Source organism: Eimeria necatrix, genomic scaffold, assembly GCF_000499385.1.
Source record: "Eimeria necatrix Houghton genomic scaffold, Enh_scaff5, whole genome shotgun sequence".
Taxonomy (NCBI): domain Eukaryota; phylum Apicomplexa; class Conoidasida; order Eucoccidiorida; family Eimeriidae; genus Eimeria; species Eimeria necatrix.
Genome location: NW_013654378.1, coordinates 205,069 through 223,846, shown reverse-complemented (window position 1 = coordinate 223,846; position 18,778 = coordinate 205,069). Strand labels below are relative to the sequence as shown.

Here is an 18,778-nt window from a genome sequence, read left to right as displayed (position 1 = left end):
TACCTCTCACTCTTCACGTGTACAACCAGCGTCTTTGCCTGTGTGTGTCTCTCTCCCTTCTGTTTAATTTCTCTGTTTCCATTTGTGTGTCTTGCTCCGCTTCCGTACTTTTCTTACTGCTTCGCGTTTCTGCTTCCCCTCGCTTTCAGTCTCCTCGTCGCTACTCTGCCGCCCCTTTCCCTGGCAGTTAAGCACGCATGCAGTGTCTTGCATGCACTTATGCAAGCGCATCTGCATGCGCTGCCCTGAATGCACTGCCTTGCGTGCACGCGCGCAGTGGCACCGTCCAAAAGCAACACTGCGGGGCCGGCGAATGCGTGTTCAGTGCCTGTGCCTCTGTCTCGCTTAGCTTGTGGGTGCATCGGCTGATGTACATGATGCTCGACACAATTAGTTCCTTGTAGATAAACTAATTTGCAGTACTGCCGCATTGTCATGCTCTTACACTAGTGTTGATAGTCTCGTCCTGCTTTTGCGCCAAGACCAGCACGTAGTTACTTGTCTCAGCCTACCTCCGCGATTGTTTGTCACCGTTTGCATCTATTTTTTGGCTTTCCTCTGTTTTAAATGACGCTCTGTTTGTCTTACGGCTACTAATTTATCTGTGTACTTCGAAGAACTCAATACTCCGGCCAGCGAAATTCAAAAAGAAAGAAAAACTCAAAAAGGTACAAGCATACAAACGCCCCTGTAATGTGACCCAGAACAGCTCCAAAAATGGGCCTAAAAAGGGCCCCAGAGGTCTTCCTCGCCACACCTAGGGACCCAATTCGGCCCCTCGAGATCCTATGTGGGGGCCCCTGTTTTAGCCCCTGGAGCAAATCCGAGGCTTCTTTGGAACTGTCTGTCCCATTTATACAATAGTTTTGCCCTGTTAAAGAAAATGCAAACACCAGACAGATACAGGGGGGGTCCTTGCCTGTGCGGCCGCCTTTTAGCAACAACTCGCCGCCACATAGACGGGAAAGAGGTACACCCCAGACAGCCTCTCTTCCAAATCAGAGAAAGGCGAAGACAAACAAACACCAAAAGATATAGTGCAGATGTAATACAGACAGACACAGATGTGCGAAGGCACCACAGCGAGAATGGTCAACACAGACAAGACGAAACACGAAGAACCTTGCTGCTGCTGCTGCTGCTGTTCACCGCAGCGTGTGCCAAAGCTCTGGCGACACCCCAACGACATCATTTCTTCTGTTTCCTTTGTCTAAACTTTTTGGGGGCCTCTATCGCCCGCCGCCGTTCCCTTTTCACTATCTCTGTGCCCATTTTGCTGCCTCTATCCCCCCTAACTCCACAGCCTTTTCCCTGTTTCTTTGCCTTGGTTTATTCCTTGTTTCTTCTGCCTCTGTGTCCCGTTCTGCCGCCCAGGTTGACTTCTTGTCCATGTATCCCTCCCACCCAAATAAATACATTATCTCTCCCTGCTTTTTGTTGCGTTTCATTCTCCCATCTCTTTCCCTACTGTTCATTTCCCTCTGTCCCTCCTACTGACAGTAACCCGACTTTATCTGTCTTCTCCGTAAAATTTCCCCCTTTAATGCCCCATAGACACAGCGCACACCCTACGCTCTAGAACCTGAGCCCTCGACCTCATCACAGATCCCAGAAACCAGGGGGTGTTGAGGGTGGGGGAACGAAATGCCTGTGGCGGGAGCAGCGCCTCTGGTTCGTAGAAGCAGCAGCAGCACCCGCAGCAACAGCAGCTTTGCCGTTTGTGGCAGCCTCTGTGTCCGTATCGGTGTCAGTGTCGGCATCCGTTCGCCTCCACTTGTGGCGACCGCTGTGGGCTGCGCCTGCAACTTTGTTGTTGCTGCTTCCGCTGCTGCTTTGTCCCTCTCCTTGCTGCTCCAGCAAGCCGTAAAAGCCGCAGCACTGTTCACATTCAAACCCTGGCAGCTGCTGCCTGCCCTGCCGCGGCACAGACGCCCGAACACGTGGCAGCTGCTGCTGTTGTTGATCCAGCTGCTGTTGCACGGACAGCCCACAACAACGCACAGACGTACATCCCACGCTTCGCCGCGACTCACCGTCTACGCCTGCTGTTGTTGCTGCTGCTGCTGTTGATCGCCCTGCTGGTGCTGCCGCATCTGCTCCTGCTGCGTTAGGTAGAAGTCTGGTCTGCTTTCCATCAGTCTTTCTGCTGTCCTCATTCTTGTGTGCGTACTGAACAGGGGCATCAGGGTTCGTGTATATCTCCTTTTTAACTGCTGCTTCTGCCTCTTTCCCTCCCGCCTTAGACGCCAGCATACAGCCGCCACTGCTGTGGGGCCCACTGGGGGCCCTAGCTGGGGCACCATCAATGGGTGCAGAAGATACCACAATACGGCTCCTCTTGCTGCTGCTGCTGCTACTGCTACCGCTGCTACTACTGCTGCAAGTGCTGCGGTTGATCTGTGTAGGGTTCGCTGAGCGTTTCTCTCCTTCCTGACCGCCAGCCTTCTGCTGCTGCTGCTGCTCCAATGTTGGGTGTGCTGCGTCTGTGGGCTTCCTGAGCAGCTGCTGCCTGGCTTTTTTCTGCTGTTCTTTGTCCGTTTCTATTTGCTTCTCTCCCTCGATTTGCCGATCTCCTTCGGTTTGTCTCTTCCTTTCCGTCTGTCTCTCCGTTTCAATTCGTCTTTCTCCTTGGGCTTGCGGTTCAGCTGCTGCTTCTATCTGCTGCTGTGTTGGTGCTTCATTAGCAGGCAGCTTTGTTTTCTTCCATTGATCCCCAGAGCCTTCGCAGAAGCCCACAGAAGCAGCACTACCGCTGCTGCTGCTGCTGCTGCTTTTGCTGCTGTCTGGAGCCGCGCTTGGACTTATTAGCCGGAGACCCTGAATGGAGCAAATGGGCACCGTGAGTTTCTTACTGCTGGGGGCGTCGCTGCCTTCCTCGTCCTCACTGTCACTGCTGCTGCTTCTGCTGCTGCTCCTGCTGCTCCTGCTGCTGTTGTTGCTGCGGTTTCGGCCCAATTGCACGCAAACGGAAAAGGGCTCAAAAGCGAAAACAGCCATCCCAGCTTCTCTCTTGAGCCGTCGCAGCGGAAGCTCACAAGCAGCAGCAGCAGCGCGCTCCAGCAGACACAGCACTCGCATATGGGGCTTGCCATCCCCCGCCACTTCCCGGCCTTCAGCTCTAGCGGCAGGAGCTGCTGCTGCTGCTGCTGCTTCCTCCACTGCAGGGTCTGACTGGATCCATTCTGCGACCAGCAGCAACAAGTCGGAAGACGGAAGCGCCACAGCGTCCTCCAGCAGCCTTAAGTGCAGCTGGCGGGCCCTTGCAAGGGATTCCACAGGGGCTGCTGTGAGTGCAAAGGAGGCAAAAGTGCGCAACCAGGCCTCTTGCCGAACTGTTGCGTGCGCGAGGAAGTTCCTGAAAGTGTCTGCTGCCTTTACAGCTGCGGCGCTCAGAAGCTTGCCCGCAGGGCTCAGCAGCGCCACCCGCAGTCCACTGGACCCCCACCCCGAGTGGTAGCCCTCCTCCACTGAGTCAAGCAAACCCCTGCTGCTGCTGCTGCTGGAAGGAGGGACGCCTTCAGCAGCAGCAGCAGCTGCTGCTGCGTCATCGTTGGAAAGGTTGCTGCTGCCAGCGCTGGCCTGAGAAGCCCCGGAGGAAAGTCGCATAGAAGGCGAAACAGGGGCCCCCAGCAGCGGCAGATGGTCAATGCACGCAGACCAGCGGTGCAGGCGCCTTGCCCAGCGCGTCGGTTTGTCTCTGAGCAGCTCAACGAGGTCCTCATCCTGGTCAGACTCCTCCTCCTCCTCTTCTTGCTGCTGCCGCTGCTGCTCCTGGGCGTTTGCATGCGCGGCTGCAGTCCCATTCGACTGTCCGGCTGCTGCTACTGCTGCTGCTGCTGTGGCCTTTGCCTCCAGGAGTAACCACTGGTGCGCGTGGGGCCTCTCGGCTCTCAGCATTTTCAGCACCTCGAACAGCAGCAACTCCTGCGAGCTCAGCCGGCTCTCCAGCGCCCTCAGCTGCCGCTGCAGCTCCACCTTCTCGGCTTCGTGCTGCATACGCACGCACTGCAGTTGCTGCGAGTGAGCTGCACTGTTGGCAGCAAGCTCGCTGAGCTTCTCCAGAAGAGCAGCAGGCGAAGCAGAAGCTGACAGCCCCTCAAGAGCTCCATCTGGGCCCGCCGCGCGCTCCTCTGCAGAAGGTATTTTGGTGGGGGGCCCCGCAGCGGCCCCCGCGGGGCTCCCCGGGGCAGCACCCACTTTGCCATCACCCGCAGAGGCCGCCTCCCCTTCCTGCTGCATCGGCTGAGCAGCAGTGACTTCTGGAGGGTCGGATGAGCATTTCAGTGATGCGGATCTCAGGACTGGCAGAGGAGAGAGACCCCAAGCGAAGGAGCGGCCGCAGCTGCTGCTGCTGCAGCTGCTGCCGCTGCCGCTGCTGTCTGCTGAGTAACTCTGTGTGCTTTGAGGCTCTGGCACCGCCAGGGCAGATGTGAGCATTCTTTTGGCCAGAGGGCAACGGGTTTTCGTACGAACTGGGCTCTAGTACATCTGTCTTTTCAGGCTGCCGCTGAAAGTACAGAGAGACACCGGCAGCAGGCAGGCAACGACACACACGGCCCAAAGGTGTGCAACAGCGCACAACGAGAGCAGAAGATGAGTGCCACCAGCCTTAAGACCTCGCGTGGTTAGCTACAGAGGCGGCTCGGTCGTTCGTGTTGACCGTGAGGGCGAGGCGCAGAGCAGGCCTGGGCAAGCAAAGGGCACAAGTAGGCGAGTACGGCTGCAGCTGGGGAGCCTTAGAGGCCCCCAGCATCCTGTGAAGCGCCACGCACGTTAGAAACACGAGAGAAGGAACACAAACCGAGTATGGCGCCGGCCTCGAAGCCGCCAGGAGGAACGGCGGAACCTGAATTGCTCTGAGAGTGTCTGAGGCGGCCTGCACCCTACTTGCGGCTACAAAGCCCCAAATTAAAGCATGCAAAGGTTTGAAGAGAGAACTAAGGGAGCCAGAAAGTTCAAAACGGGAAAAAATTAGCCGAGAGGGTGAGCTGGGCGGGCTGTGCAGGGCTCGCGAGCAGGCCAATTTCCGCCGGCAAAGGATGCGGCACGGCGATGTAAAACGGTTAGCGAAAAACAATTCCCCAGTATATTTTCAGTTATTCTGGCTAAGGCCTAAACAGCGCGCAAAACAGCCCAGATACAGCAGCGGACTCTGGCGAATTCGCTGGCTGGCGGGTCGTGTTGTTGGACATGCCGTGCAGACCTCATGCCCGGTCTCATTTCAATTTGCCATTATAGCGCAAATTTCAGTGAATTTTCCTCAATCATTTGGTGGAATACACCATAAAAGGCTGATGAGGTGCCTTGAAGCTTCAGAAAAGCCTCGGATCCCTCCCCGAACAGCGCCTCACCCGGCGATCTACGAAGACAGCAAGCAGAGTAAAAAAACGACAGTTTCGTACCGTCACACCTTTGCCTACTGCATATGCAGGCTTAAAAGCCACACGCTTTTATGCATTCAAATCCCCTCTCTCCCTGAAACACAAAGCGTGAAACTTGCGATTAGAAATCTTCTCTTGGGATGGCTGACTACTGCATGGTCTTGCTCGTTATTGCGGCGGCACCGTTGGAGCGACAAAGTCGAAGTTTTGAGCTTTACTTAGATCATAAAATTTTCCGCAGACGAAGTTTTCTTCGTCAGTTTTTTAATGGCCAATGAGCATACTTCAAGCGAGCAGGGACCACAAGCTGCATGGCTACCCCTGCTCAAGAGGAGCGCCAAATCTTCCAGTTGAATCGACAACAGTACAAGCACCAGTTGCACAAATCCTCATCTGGTGAAGCGGAACAGAACGGTGTGCGAATGAAATGAGAGGGTGTCGAACTGGTCGCCCCATAGCTAGCTGTGGCTAGCTCTTACCCCCATGGGCCTCTACAGCCCGAAGCCCGCCGGTATCTAGCGATATGCATCAGTAGCTACCCATGGGTAATTGTGACAAGCCCGTTGGCAGCTGTAACCCTTCACAGAGAGCTATAGCCAGCTATTGCTGGACGACTTCCTCGGAACGGACACTGCTGTGAAGGTGAAGGCCATCGAACAGCGTCGGGGCGCTGTCACGCACTACCCACCACCTCCTTCGCCTCACTACACCTAAATTAACTTATTTTTAGTCCGCAGTTCTCGTTATTGCTTGACCAGGAGCTTTGAATGCTTCCTTTACTCACCACATACATGTTCAAGAACCATTTTGGCCGTGCTGAAAAGGTCTATTCATCTCACTATCACGATGTGTGGCATGCGGGGTCAGGCTCATCTTTGACTTGTAGCAAATATGGGCTACATGCAAATCTAGCTGCCCAGACTAGATCAGCCTTACTTTAGAGCTCCCAGGGCGCGCTGTACTGCTAGAAGAGTCCTGAATGACTGCTTTCGCTTATGAAGAGTCAGCGCCCTGCTAGCTTCACCTTACCGGCAAGCTACAGACACCGAAAATGGGGGCTGAGGAGCGCAAAGCAGCTTTATTTTTTGGGGTTGTGCTTCCCAGACACTTCCTGAGCAGTGTTACCTAGACCCAAACAAGCAACAGCTGCGGAGCGTTGTAAGCACTCCTTGATAGCTAAAGCCGTATCACTGCCATTTTAATGCAGATATGGGCACGAGCAGCTTTGATTATCGCCCCTCTAATGCAGATATGGGCACGAGCAGCTCTGATTATCCTTATTGAAGGTGCCCACACTGAAGGCTGCCGGCGTAAGTGAGCACAGGCACAGCAGAACCTCTAAATTCCCCTAGGTGACTACTTCATTCAGGGTGCCACCCTTCCCCAGCGCTTTCTTTGGGCGAGCATTCTTGGCCCGAGGTGCTGCTACGTCCTATCAAACTTGTACTAGTGTATGTTTGGTTGGTTTCTTGCTGTGTCTGGGTATCTGGCGGTGTGTTGCGCCTCGTAGCGCCTGCTGCTTAGGCCGAGAAACACAGTTCATGAACGACCGCTTGAAAGCTTTGATTACTAGTCGTGTGGCACACAATCAGCTAGTTCTTCATATAATGGTTATGCTTTTCTTGTGCTTTGGGTGGGCTTCTTTTGCTTCCTCCTCCTCCCTCTCTCTCATGTTTTCCATCGCTGCCCCACAGTACGCTGTCTGCGTGTTTGACTTTCCGTAATTACTTTTCCACGTCTCTCCTGTTTTCTTGGTCTGTTATGCCCTTTTGGTTCTCGGCGTTTCTGCCACACGAGAAACGCCGAAGACAGCACTTGATCTCTCGCCTGTGCTCTGATACTTTTGTACTGCGAATCTCGCTATGCTTCTATGTGGCCTAATGAACCGACACACATCAACATTTGAACCTACGTCCGCAGCAAATAACTAGATTATGCTGCTACGTCGGCTTTTTGCCTTCGTCTCTTATGTGGGGATAGCGCCTCTCCTATTGCTGCATTGTGGCTCCGATTTGCACCGAATGATACCTTACGGTGTACCCGCTGGGCTTCGTAGTGTCCGGTGCACTGCTTTGCATTGCAATATCTAACTTTCGAGTTTAGTTACTTTATCTTCTCACTTTACCTTCAAGGGCCCTTCCCCCTGCTGGTTGGTGCTTCAGCTTAGAGTGCGCGGGACTGGCGACAGTGGAGGCTATTATAGTGGAGACTTGCGTACAGTTGGCAGCTGGCGTTTTGTGTATATTTCCTTTTTACGTATATTAAGCACTCCCTCTTGTCTCCTTCCTTTCCGTGTCGTTCTTCCCTCTTCCTGGCTACGCCTACCTCTTCCGGTTCCTGGCTCTTTTTGAATTTGGCTGCGTGCGTCTATTGTCTTTCTGCGCCTGTGCTACTCCACCGATGTCGGCCCTTTCTTCTGCATCTCGCTACGTCTGGCCCGTCACCTGCTCTCCCCAACGTGTCCGCCTGCACTAATCTCTTGCGGCTATTCTGTTGGGAACGAAGACACGGCGCCTCCGCGGCTGTCGTCATTCCTTCCTTCTCACTAGAAGAAGCAGAACATTGTAGCGGCGAGTTAGGGAGGCCGCGTTTTCCCCCCCGTGTGCTTCGCGTACCTCTGCACATACAAGAGCAATTTATGCTTCTTTGCTTTAGTATCCATTTGTCTTCTTCATTCGTCCTCCTTCCCCTCACAAAGCAGCGCGCAGTCCAGAGTACTCCCGACCAGTGACGTAAACAGGGGTTAGAGATTGCTCCGCTGTGGCTCCCCTACAGCAAACTATGACATCCTATGGCTAGCTATGACTAAATGTGGCTAGCTGGCCCTGGCAATAACCTGGTCGGGCCACCAATGAGTGTCCGTCCCTACACATCTGGGCTGCGCGTATGCGCGGTTTCCCAGCGGCCTCTTGCGCTGCCCTCGTGCACCTGTAGAGAAAAAAGAAGAGCACGGCATTTTATGAAGTGTGCTTTCGCTAGAAAGAAGCAGGATTTCGGATGAGACGTTGGAGCTGGTCTTGCGTGAGGCTGGGGCCGTGTGCGCTTGCTGCCCAGTAGCAGGAGCAGCTGGGGGGTTTGTGCGTTTAAACGCGTCATTCATTTGCTCTTGAACAATTTGATACATTTTGAAATGGAAGATGGTTCCAAACTGGGCTTCTTGAGGCGGTGTTGCTGCTGCTGATGCTGTTGCTGCAGCTTCAGCGAGGATCGGGGGGCTGCAGCGGCAGCCGAGTCTGTCCAGCGTGAGGCTGCTCTGAGCTTTGTGTTTACATTTTGGCTCAACTGTTGCCGTTTTTTTCTTTCTTTTCTTTTCTTTCCCCTTCTTCTTCTTTGTTTTCCCATTGAGAGTTCCACAGGGCTGCTCTGTGGCACCCTTTTCTCTTTCTGACTTAGGAAGGCTCGGCCCAGCTTGGAAGCTGCGCGCACCCCTAGAGTGCGTCGTTCGTAGACTGGAGGCCTTAAGTTTTGCGTCTCCTGCTTTTAAATGAATCTATTTGTCTTTTTAATTTCTTGCTAACTTTCTCAACTGACCAAGAGCTTGGCAGCAGCCGCTCGAGCAGCAGCAATAGCAGCAGCCGCACCGACTGCGGCACGGGACGCGACTTTCCAGCAGCCCCTTGCACTTCTTCCCCTCTCCTTCCTAGCCTGAAGCAGACAGGAGCGGCTGGGCCATGGCAGGAGCCACACGTGGTCGCTGCGGTGCCTCATGGGCAGCAGCAGCAGGAGCACGAACGCCGTTTCTGCTCCTCCTGTTTTTTACAGTGCCCGCGGCCTTTCTGGTGGCCTTTGCAGCATCGGCAGACACCCCGGACGGATCGTCTTTCGGCTTCTCGGGGACCCCCTTAGGGGCCCCGCAGGCCTCTCCTTTGGGCCCCTCCACGGAGTACCCGCAGGATGTCTCCGGGGCCTCTTCCTCGGGCCCTGGGGGCTTTTCTGAGCAATTCGCGTCCGCCCTGTCCTCTCTGGGGCCTCTGTTTGGCCAGTTCTTGTCATCAGGCGAGTCTGGGGGCGCCTCTAGCGGCGCGGGGGCCCTCGGGGCCCTCTACGACATGGGCCGGCGGGCCGCGGGGGCCCTCTCGGCCTCTATTGCGTCCGACGAAGCGCGAGAAGGCATGTGGGTGCCTCTGCACGAGCAGCTCGGGCTGGCCCGGGATATGCTGGGGCTGCCTGGGGACGACGCGCAGGGAGTCCGCAGCGCCGCGCGGCTGCTGCTGGCTGCCCAGCTGCCCATAGTGCGTTTTGCTGCGGAGCGCGAGGCTTCAGATGACGAAGAGGCAGACAGGAGGGCACTTCGGATCGTCACAGAATATCCAACAACTAAAAAGTGAGTCAGCTGCTCCGCGGGGGCCGCGGGCCACCAAGCTGCCCTCTCCACGTTGTTTGCCCGTGGCCTTGCTGCTTTCCTTTTGCTTGCGAAGATTCTCTAGCGGCTTTCATTTCGTTTAATTTGTTAATTTGGTTGCTTTGAGTTTCACTGTTCTTTCCCTTTTGCTTCGGAGGGGCTGTGGCTGGCATCGCTATCTGTGTCCGCCTCTTGTCCTGGGGGTGGCCATGAGCTGTTATTTGTTCTTTCGGTTGCTCTTGTGTCTCGGTCTGCTTTTGTCCTCTCTGTATTTCTCTTGTCGCTGGCCCAGAGCTCTGGCTTCGCTGCACCCCAGCTGCTGCTGCTGCTGTGTTTATGTTTGGTGCGCGGCTTCTGTGGCAGTGTCTGCTGGCTCGCCGTTGGCCTCTGCGTCTTATCATGTCTAAGATGGCTACTTTTGCTGCTCTTGTTGCTTGTGGATTCCTTGCTGCTGCTTCACCGCTCCGCGCCTGCTATTGGTGCTGCCGGTGTCTGCTGTGTCAGTGTGGCTGCGCTGCCGCTTAGGGCGGCTTGGGTGCATCCGAGCTGAAAAAAAGCGTTTTTAATAACGTGGATTTGCGTTTATAAACAAATAAATATTCCGGGAAGCACAGGGGGCGCCTCTCGTGAGAGAGTTGCAGCAATACGAGCCTTCATAGCTGCGGTTGCTTATGCTGCGGCCTCCTGTGCCCCAGGATGCTTGCGGACTACATGGAGCAGAAGCCCGACAGGAACATCCGGGCAGCGCCGGCGGAGCTGATTCGGCTGCACGAGGAGATGAAAGAGCACTTGAAGGCCTTCAGAGCTGCTGCTGCCAGCAACATTCTCCCGGTGTCTATTCTGGGCGCTCTGGATTCTCTGAGCAACGAGGCGGCGCTGAAGGTCAACGGCTACTTGGCGACTGTCGCTCGCTATCTCACGTACACCGACCGATTCAGCAAGAACAAGCGGGGCCTGGTTTTCTTCGCCAGGCACATGCTGCCGCGGCTGCTGCAGCTCTTCGCGCTGCAGCTCGACGCATGCAGGCACTTGTGGCGCTTTCTCTCTTTTGCTTCTCCACGGGAGACGCTGACGGGGCCCCTGACCTTCAAGCCGTCCCTGTCGCCGTCTGGCGCTGCAGCTGCCGCCGCCGCAGCAGCAGCAGCGGGGGCAGCAGAAGGCGCAGATGAGGACAGCACCTTTGGCTCGGAGGTGGACCCCTCCGCCGCCGCCGCAGCAGCAGCAGCAGCGCATGCGCCCAGCCTGCCCGTGGCACTTACTGTCCACGATAGCGAGGCCGGGGGGCCCCTGCGGACGCTGGCCCAGAATTTGGGGGTGCATTTGCCCACAGTGCCCCACGCAGACGCGCGGGCCTTCGGGCGGCGGCTGCTGGCGCGCGTGCAGGTCCACATAGGGGCCCTTTACGCGCTGGCTCAGGGCTGTCTTGCTGCCACTGCGCTGTCGTTCCAAAGGGAGTACGCAGAGGCGGAAGACAGGGTGGAATTGGGGGAGGCGCCTGCTGCTGCCTTCCTCAGCTTGCGGGGCCAGAGCGAATGCGTCGAGAAAAGCAGCAGCAAGAAAAGCAAGGGCAAAGAAACTGCGAAAGAAAACGCTGCAGAGGAAAGTGGACGAGACGGACAGCCGACGGAACCGCAGAAAAAACAGAGCCACAGGCTGAGGGCGCTAAACAGGGGCCGCCCAGCGGGATCGGCAGCAACAGCAGCAGCAGCAGCAGGAAACCCGAATGATGCTGAACGCACCTCGTAACAGAAGGCGGAGCCTGCAAACCAGCAATATAGAGAGAAATGTTACCCCGGCCGCTCCCCGACCTTCGCATGCTGCTGCAAAAGCAGCAGCATCAGCAGCAGCTGTAGCAGCAGCAGCAGCTTTTGCTGCTGTAGGAGCGCGGCAAGGAATGGCGACGGGGCGGCCGGGCAGAGAAAGGCCTTGAATGGAGGAACGGGGAGGGAAATAGAGCAGTAGAGACGAACAAAGAAAATCATTAAACTACTTTCAAGTAAGAGGATGCCCACGAACTTTGAGTTGGCTGGCTGGTGTTTGTGGCTCGCGCAGCTGCGCCCAGACCGTCAGCACATAATGCTCAGTGGGAAGCCTGCGGCGGCGACTGCACGGGTGTACGTTCTCGCGTTCATTATGCAACGGGAAGCAGCAGCAGCAGCAGCAACAGCAGCAGCAGCAGCAGCAGCAGCAGCAGTTTGAACAACCGTGCATGCTCGTGCACGTGCGGCCTCATACGTGTATTTTTGTGTATGGCTTTAGGGATATAAAAGGCTTACGTGATGGACACCGCGCGTAGGCGCTTGAGTTCGTGCACCCACCATAGAGCTTACAAGCGCATTACACAGATGCATGCATGCAGTACATCTTCATCATATGCATTACGCATATTTATATGTGTACCTAAGCATGTGTATGTATGCGTAAGTAATGCATATTCTTGTATTTGTAGGCTTGCATGCATCCACATGACTGTACTTGTATGATGTATATACCTGTACAGGCAATAGTGTAGGCTTGCAAGTATCCGTATGACTCGTCTATCTGCACAAGTGACACATGCAGGCGCTTATCTGAGCAGCAGCAAATGTAGACACCAGCGAATTTCGTGTGCGCCTCTGTGTGCTTGTGCGAGTGTTGGTTTGTGCGCGCGCCTACATATGCTTTCTCACACAAGCATGCGCTGCTGCCCCAGCTAGCTCTAGGCAGCAGCCTCGCAGCGCGCGCAGCAGCTCTGTGAACACCTGCGCTGCTTGCCACCACGGCTGCAAGCCTTACGGCACGCGCCTGCGCTTACGTGTGGGGCAGCGCCTGTGCAGCAAAGGCACGGGTGCGGGTCCAGGAGCTGGTATGTACGCAGCTGCATGCACCACAGCAGTACAGATGCACAAGTACGCACGCGCTAAGTTCTACAGACACGCTCTCATAGAAAGGCAGATATGCTTCTAAACATCCAGACGTTTGCAAGTGCACGCTCAAGCCCAAGAGCGAGGTAGAGGTCTTCGTAGGTTATGTGGGGCGCTGAAGAGGTCAGAGAGAAGCAGCTCGGTGTTCCTTATCCCAGTGTCTGTGTACATGGGGCTGCATCTGCACGTGAACCTGTTGCCGCGGGGCTCCTCTCGGCAGTGGCGGCTGCTGCTGCTGGTTTGAGGGGCCCGAGCGGTACGCACACCCCAGGTCGCACAGGTTCATGTGACTACCTGGCCGTAAGTTTGCTTCCGGCGTAAGTTTGCTTCTAGTGGCTGTGAACGATATATCGTCTCATTGAATATACGGGGATGCATGCTCTGGTTGCGTGCGGCAGCAGCAGAGCGGCATGCTGCTGCCGCAGCTTCAGGAGCTGCGGTTGAATTGGCTGCTGCTGCAGCACGGCCAACGCCCTTCTGTTTAAAAGTTTAAAGAGCGTAGCTAGTTTGCTAGCTATTCTTAACGCTCAATGACGAAACCATCAAGCTTACTATGTGGCTAGTTGGCTGGCGGGTTGGCTAGCTAGCTAGCTGCCTAGCTGCCGGCTCCTCCCGCCGCCCACAGCTAGCCAGTGGGCTCCGCAGTGCTAGGGAGGAGGTGAATGGGCCGCGTCCATCAAACATTTTATTTAGAGGGCGGGTGGCGGATGCTGCTCATCTACCCATGTCTTGCTGCGCAGTGAACTCCGATCCAGCTGGCCGCTCGGTGGCTAGCCAGCTGGCTGGACCGCTGTGTAGCAAGCAAGCTAGCTAGCTAGCTGTGTCCACCGACGGCGTGTTGCCTCTCGCTCAATTACAGCCTACAGTGGTGTGTCTGAACTAGCCTTCTGGTCGTAGAGATGGGACTTCGGCCATAGCTCTAAACCTTGCTGCAACAACATTATCTATTCCAGCGCTAGACACGAGCCTCTGCTCCTAGGCTTGCATGCCACCAGCGCAGAATTTAGGTTCGTTGCAATAGGTACTCGGGGTACTGGGGCAGTGGCGGAGTCGCCGCCCACCCGACACCAGCTAGCCCAGTTAGCCAGCCAGCCAGAAGTGCGCCCAGCACCCCGCTCGCCTCGGGAACAGTGCTAAGCCACTTCAGGGCCGGCGGGCTGTTCCGACAGTTTCCCGGCTAGCCAGCTAGCTCTGATTTGGTGCAAACATGACCTAAAAAAACCCAGTTTCCGCATTTTACGGAGGGGGACTGAAATGAGCTGAAATGTTTGCACACCCGGCCTGCGTGGCGGACACATCGCTACAGCAGCAGCAATAAAACCCGGTGCAGCAGCATCACTGGCTGCTGGAACGGCAGCACTCGATGCAAAGGCAACGGCGCAGGCTGCAGCAGCGCTAAGCTTCAAGTTGCACGAAAGCCAGCAGGCTTGCGAGCAGTGCAGGGCAGCAGGTGTTGCAATGTAGCGGCTGCAGCGACCATTATACGTGTTTCGTGGCTGCTACTGCAGCATTTGCAGTCGGCAGCCGACGCCACTGTAGCGCAAGTCGCATCCAAAGCTGCCCTGCTGAATAAAAAGACGCAGCAGCAGCTCCTTCTGCTGTTGCTGCTGCTGCTGAAGCTGCAGAACTACTCTAGGAAGTCATTCTCTGGCACGTATAGCGCGTCAACATCTGCCTCCATGGCGCAGTGCCGAAGAAGCTCCTCATGAGTTGGCAGAGAAGGCGACATTGCGCAAACAGAGGGCCCCACTGTGGGGCCAGCAGGTGCGGGGCTGGCTGCGGGTTTGCTGCCATCAATCCATTGGTAGTCGTCTCTTTTCCCCCGAAAGGAGAATGGCCGGCCTAAGAAGCTCGCGCAGTGCCGGCTGTCGCTGTTGTTCTTGCTGTTGCTGTTGCTGCAGCCAACGGCTGAAAAGCCCAAACGTGACGGAGGCGGTATCACAGCGAGAAGCACCACTTGCGCGACACCCACGCAGAAGCCTGCAAGCACAGCACAACAGCAACAGCAGCAGCGTCAGCAGCACTGTTGCGAACCAGCGCGGCAATGATTCTAGTCCACAGTTTTACATCGTCATTGTGAGAACCAAACAACAGAAGCAGCGAAATAAGCAGGCAGGCGCCCACTCATGGAAACAGTTACTCTAAACGCTAAACCCTCTGTATCTAAGAAGAGCAAAAGAAGGATAAATAAGACGGCAAGCCGCAGCAGACTACACAAGGCGGTGGGGCCTGGCTCTGCCGCTGTCCCGGAACTGAAGCCTCCTGGGGGCTCCAGGACGAATTCTGGGTTTGCGGCTCAAGTTGTGCTTTTAGACTAATTACCTAGTAAATTTGGCACAACAATAAAAATGTCTTGGGCAATCCATCCGTAGGCGAGCCACAGAGCCGCGCACAGCAGATTCCCAACTGACATCTCCGCTGGCATTGAGGCGGTGCTTCTCTCCTTAAGCACGACACGGAGGGAGGCCAGTGGCGCAGCGTAAGACAAGACGTTCACGGCAGCTGCAGCAGCAGCAGCAACAGCAGCACCAGCAGAGAACAGGAGGAATCAGTAGGCCGAGCAGGCTGCTTTCTTCCCAAGAAAGCTCATGCCCATAAGCGGCCAGCTGCGTGGGAAGGTCAGAGCTAGGGGAGCTGCAAGAGAAGACAGTTGCAGCGAGAAGCGAAAAGCATAAGAAGACTAAAATGCAAAGAAATACGCGAGCGCAGGCGGGTGGGGGCAACAAGAAATCAACATGAAATGGTTGCAAACAGGCTGGCGCAAGGAGTCGAAAGGCCGAAGCAGCAGCAAAGAAGACAGCACCAGGACAAAGCCACGAAACATAAGCGGTGCTGCAGTGTGACAAATGGTCTCGTGAGCAGAAACAGGCAAAAATATGGGTAGGGAGATGAACACTCAGGCACAGAAAGGCACAAATGCTCGAGCCAAGAGAGCTAAAAGAAAACAGATCAGAGAAAAGGAAGCAGTGTTCCCTCCCTCGGCCTTGTTCCTCAGTGCCACTTACAGGCAGCAAGCCCCACAATAAGCTCTGCAAAGCTGCGCGGGCAGCAAATGCACAGAAGCACCAGCGCAGCAATAATAACAGCAGCAGCCTTCAAATATATCCCCAGCAAAAACCGCTGCTTGTCCCCGCGATTCGTGTTTGCCCAAAACGTCAGCACAAACCACCCCCCTGCGCACATACAGACACCGTTGCAGCTGCTGCGGTTGCTCCTGCCGCTGCTGTTACTGCTAAGACAAGACCAGCAACAGCAACCCCCAAAACACGCACTTCAACTGTTCCCGCCGTTGCTACAGCGCTCTAAAAAAGCCGGTTCCCGCCGTTGCTACAGCGCTCTAAAAAAGCCGAACAAACTCATGTGCAAAGGACAAGAAAACACCCTCAAAAGACAAAGTTCACAAGTCTCACCTGCAATGACACCTGAAACATTCGGCAGCAAAATGGCCGGGTCCACCCTCAAGACTCCGTAAAGGAGCCAAAGGCAGGCTGAAAAGAAAAGGCTGAAGAACGGCAGGCTCTCGAGGCCTAGAGTGCTGTTGCAGGCGGCGATTCTGCAGCACACAGACAAGCAAAGATGCACTGAAATTCGAAAAAGTTGAACTGCAGGCTGGTTCCAGCACGGCGAAAAGATGCTCAGCGAGGCAGAAGAAGAAGGCTTAACAGGCTATACAGCTCCACTTAAGCAAAAACCTTGAACCAGAAAACAGCGATATTTCGCATATCACTGATGCTGTGTGCAGAGATTGTGCCGCGAAACGCAGCAGCACATGCACCGCGAAGCAGTAGCAACAGGCGCCAGAACAGCAGCAGCTACGGCAGCAGCAGCTAATGACGGATGAGTGCGCAAGTATAGGAAGAAGACTCAGAAGCAGCTGCTGCGACACGTTTTTCAGCTGCCTCCGTTCCTCCACCATCTAAAGAGCACGGAAAGAGCCCCCGCAGCTGTGGCAGCAACTGCGGGCAGCAAGCAGCTGCTGCTGTTACCTGGCAATAGTAGGCAGCGGCGTCAGCTGCATCAACATTGCAGCAGTAACAGCAGCAGCACGAATGACAGTTTTGACTTTTTGAGCAACAGAGGCCGGCAGGAGGCTGAGGGGAGCCGGCAGCGGCACTTCAGACTGCTGTGGCGCCTCTCCTTCCTGCTGCTGGTCTCCGCTCTCCTCTGCTGCTGCCGCTGCTGCTGCTGCTGCTGCTGCCGCAGCCAGAGGCTCCGATGCCGCGCTTGACAAGCGGTCTGGCCCAGCAGCAGAAGCTTCCGGAGAAGCTGTGCCAGCGCTGCCTTGCAGCAGCTCCGTTGATATGGTTCCTGCAGCTGCTGCAGCTGCTGCTGCAGCTGCAGCGGCCTTCTCAGCAATATCAGCAGCAGTAAGAGCTCCAGCAATGTCTCGCTGCTCTTGCTGCTGCAGCGCTTGGGCCGGCTGCGCGAGTGTTGACGAAGGTCCTGCTGCTGTAGCAAGCATTGCCGCTGCTGCAGCTTCCGCAGTAGACGGCAATCCTAAGGAAGCCAGCGGGCTCTCAGCTGGTGCTTCTGGTGTTGCTGCCGCCGGCGCTGCTGCTACTGGTGCTGCAGGTGCTGTAGTTTCAGCTGCTACTGCTGGTTCAGCTGCTGCTGCAGTTGCTGCTGCTTCAGCCGCTGATGCCGCTGCTGCTGCTGCAGCAGAATCCGTTGCACCTGAAGACAGATCTGGCGCAGCAGCCGCGTCTGCAGGCGCTTCCGATACGACAGCTGAGTGTTCAGTACCATCCGTGGCCGCTGCAATGGCAGCTAAATTCGCGGTTGCTGCTGCTGCTCCTGCTGTTGTTGCTGCTGCCGTTGCTGCCCCTGCCTCGGGTGACACATAGCCCGGGACAGCAGCAGTAGCAGCAGCAGCTGCTACTGCTGGAAAGATGCGCTGTTGTTGCGCTGCACCCAAAAGCAGCAATAGCGGCAGCAACACCTCGAGCTGCTTCAGCAGCCGCAAGTGGCTGCAACAAAATATGCTGCGTGCCATTTTTGAGGAGGGGGACCGGTGGCTGCTGGTGCAGCTTCCTGCTGCCGGTGCTGCTTCCGCTGCAGCTTGCTGCTGCTGCTTCCGCAGTATCTGTGAGGTTTCAGCTCCTGCGGAGCAGCTACACACTGAAAAGACAGCAAGCGCTGCTGCTTCTTTGGCCGCATGAAGTCCCTGCTGCCGTTGCTGCTGCTGCTGCTTCCTACCGGCAGCAAGAGGCGCTGGTGCTGCTGCTGGGGATGGTGGTGCGACTATTGGCAGTGCTGCTGCACTTGAAGCCAAACCCCGCGGCTGTAGCAGGCTTGGATGTCTCTGTGGGGTTGGAAGCCAAGCCAACCTTCCGTTACTGCCTGCAGCCACTGGTGGGCCGGCAGCCGCTGCAGCTGCGCTTCTGCTGCTGCTGACGAGTCAGGCAATAATTCCGCTGCGGCCGCAGCTGCAATATAAGGAAGAGAGTAAAAGGGAGGAAGACTGGGGTCTGCGCTGCAGCAGCAGGTGCTGCTCCTGCTGCTGCGCTAGCAGCAGGCCGCTGGTCCTGCAATGTTTGGCAGCTGCTGCTGCGCCACTGCAGCAGAGAGACAAGGAGGAGATGAAGGAGAGGGAATGTATAGCTCAAGGAAAGGCAATGAATAAACATCAGGAATATCTGTTCCTGTGTGCTGCTGCTGCTGCGCCTGGAGGCCAAGTAACGGCAGCCCATCGATGAGGGAAGGTCTGCTGCTGCGGCTGCTGCTGCTGCTGTTGCTGCTGCTGCGTCTGCTGCTGGTGATGCATTTCGAAGGCATAAAGGAGGCACAGAAGTGCATTTTCTCTTTCATGTTCATCTGCTTCAGCAGCACCAATAACAGCAACGCTGCCGTGTGCTGTTGTAGCTGCCACTGGTGCTGCCACTGCTCGAGCCTGGGCTCCGCATGGGCACTGGGCTACCATCAGTAGCCAGATCAGCCCTTGCTGGAGCTGTTGCACTTTTTCCTTAAAAGCAGCAACATTGCTGCGGCATTGACCCTTCGCTCGCGGTTTGCTGCGCCTGCTGCTGCTGCTGCCTTCCGGGGAAGGGAGGAGAGCAGCATCGATTGTCTCCAGATGCAGCAGCAGCTGCAGCGGTAGCGCCAAGAGCCTCACACGGGCAACTTGGCCTTTAGCGCGAGCCTTGCTGATCTTA

General features: G+C 56.0%; 4 protein-coding genes across 4 annotated transcripts; 2 read left to right on the top strand and 2 right to left on the bottom strand.

The window, feature by feature from the left end:
* Positions 1 to 1,599: 1,599 nt before the first annotated feature.
* On the bottom strand, positions 1,600 to 4,437 carry ENH_00065770 (hypothetical protein, conserved; the record flags this gene model as incomplete). Its single annotated transcript, XM_013581861.1, has 1 exon — positions 1,600 to 4,437. The coding sequence occupies one exon, from the start codon at positions 4,435 to 4,437 to the stop codon at positions 1,600 to 1,602; it is 2,838 nt and encodes a 945-aa protein (XP_013437315.1).
* Positions 4,438 to 9,052: 4,615 nt separating this feature from the next.
* ENH_00065760 (hypothetical protein) lies at positions 9,053 to 9,709 on the top strand (the record flags this gene model as incomplete). The annotated part of the gene is made up of 1 exon (XM_013581860.1): positions 9,053 to 9,709. One exon carries the CDS (start codon positions 9,053 to 9,055, stop codon positions 9,707 to 9,709), a length of 657 nt encoding a protein of 218 aa, XP_013437314.1.
* Positions 9,710 to 10,419: 710 nt separating this feature from the next.
* On the top strand, positions 10,420 to 11,469 carry ENH_00065750 (kelch motif domain-containing protein, putative; the record flags this gene model as incomplete). Its single annotated transcript, XM_013581859.1, has 1 exon — positions 10,420 to 11,469. The coding sequence occupies one exon, from the start codon at positions 10,420 to 10,422 to the stop codon at positions 11,467 to 11,469; it is 1,050 nt and encodes a 349-aa protein (XP_013437313.1).
* A 2,784-nt stretch (positions 11,470 to 14,253) lies between these two features.
* On the bottom strand, positions 14,254 to 17,619 carry ENH_00065740 (mtN3/saliva family domain-containing protein, putative; the record flags this gene model as incomplete). Its single annotated transcript, XM_013581858.1, has 5 exons — positions 14,254 to 14,606; positions 14,949 to 15,128; positions 15,632 to 15,799; positions 16,037 to 16,179; positions 16,613 to 17,619. The coding sequence occupies 5 exons, from the start codon at positions 17,617 to 17,619 to the stop codon at positions 14,254 to 14,256; spliced, it is 1,851 nt and encodes a 616-aa protein (XP_013437312.1).
* Positions 17,620 to 18,778: the final 1,159 nt, after the last annotated feature.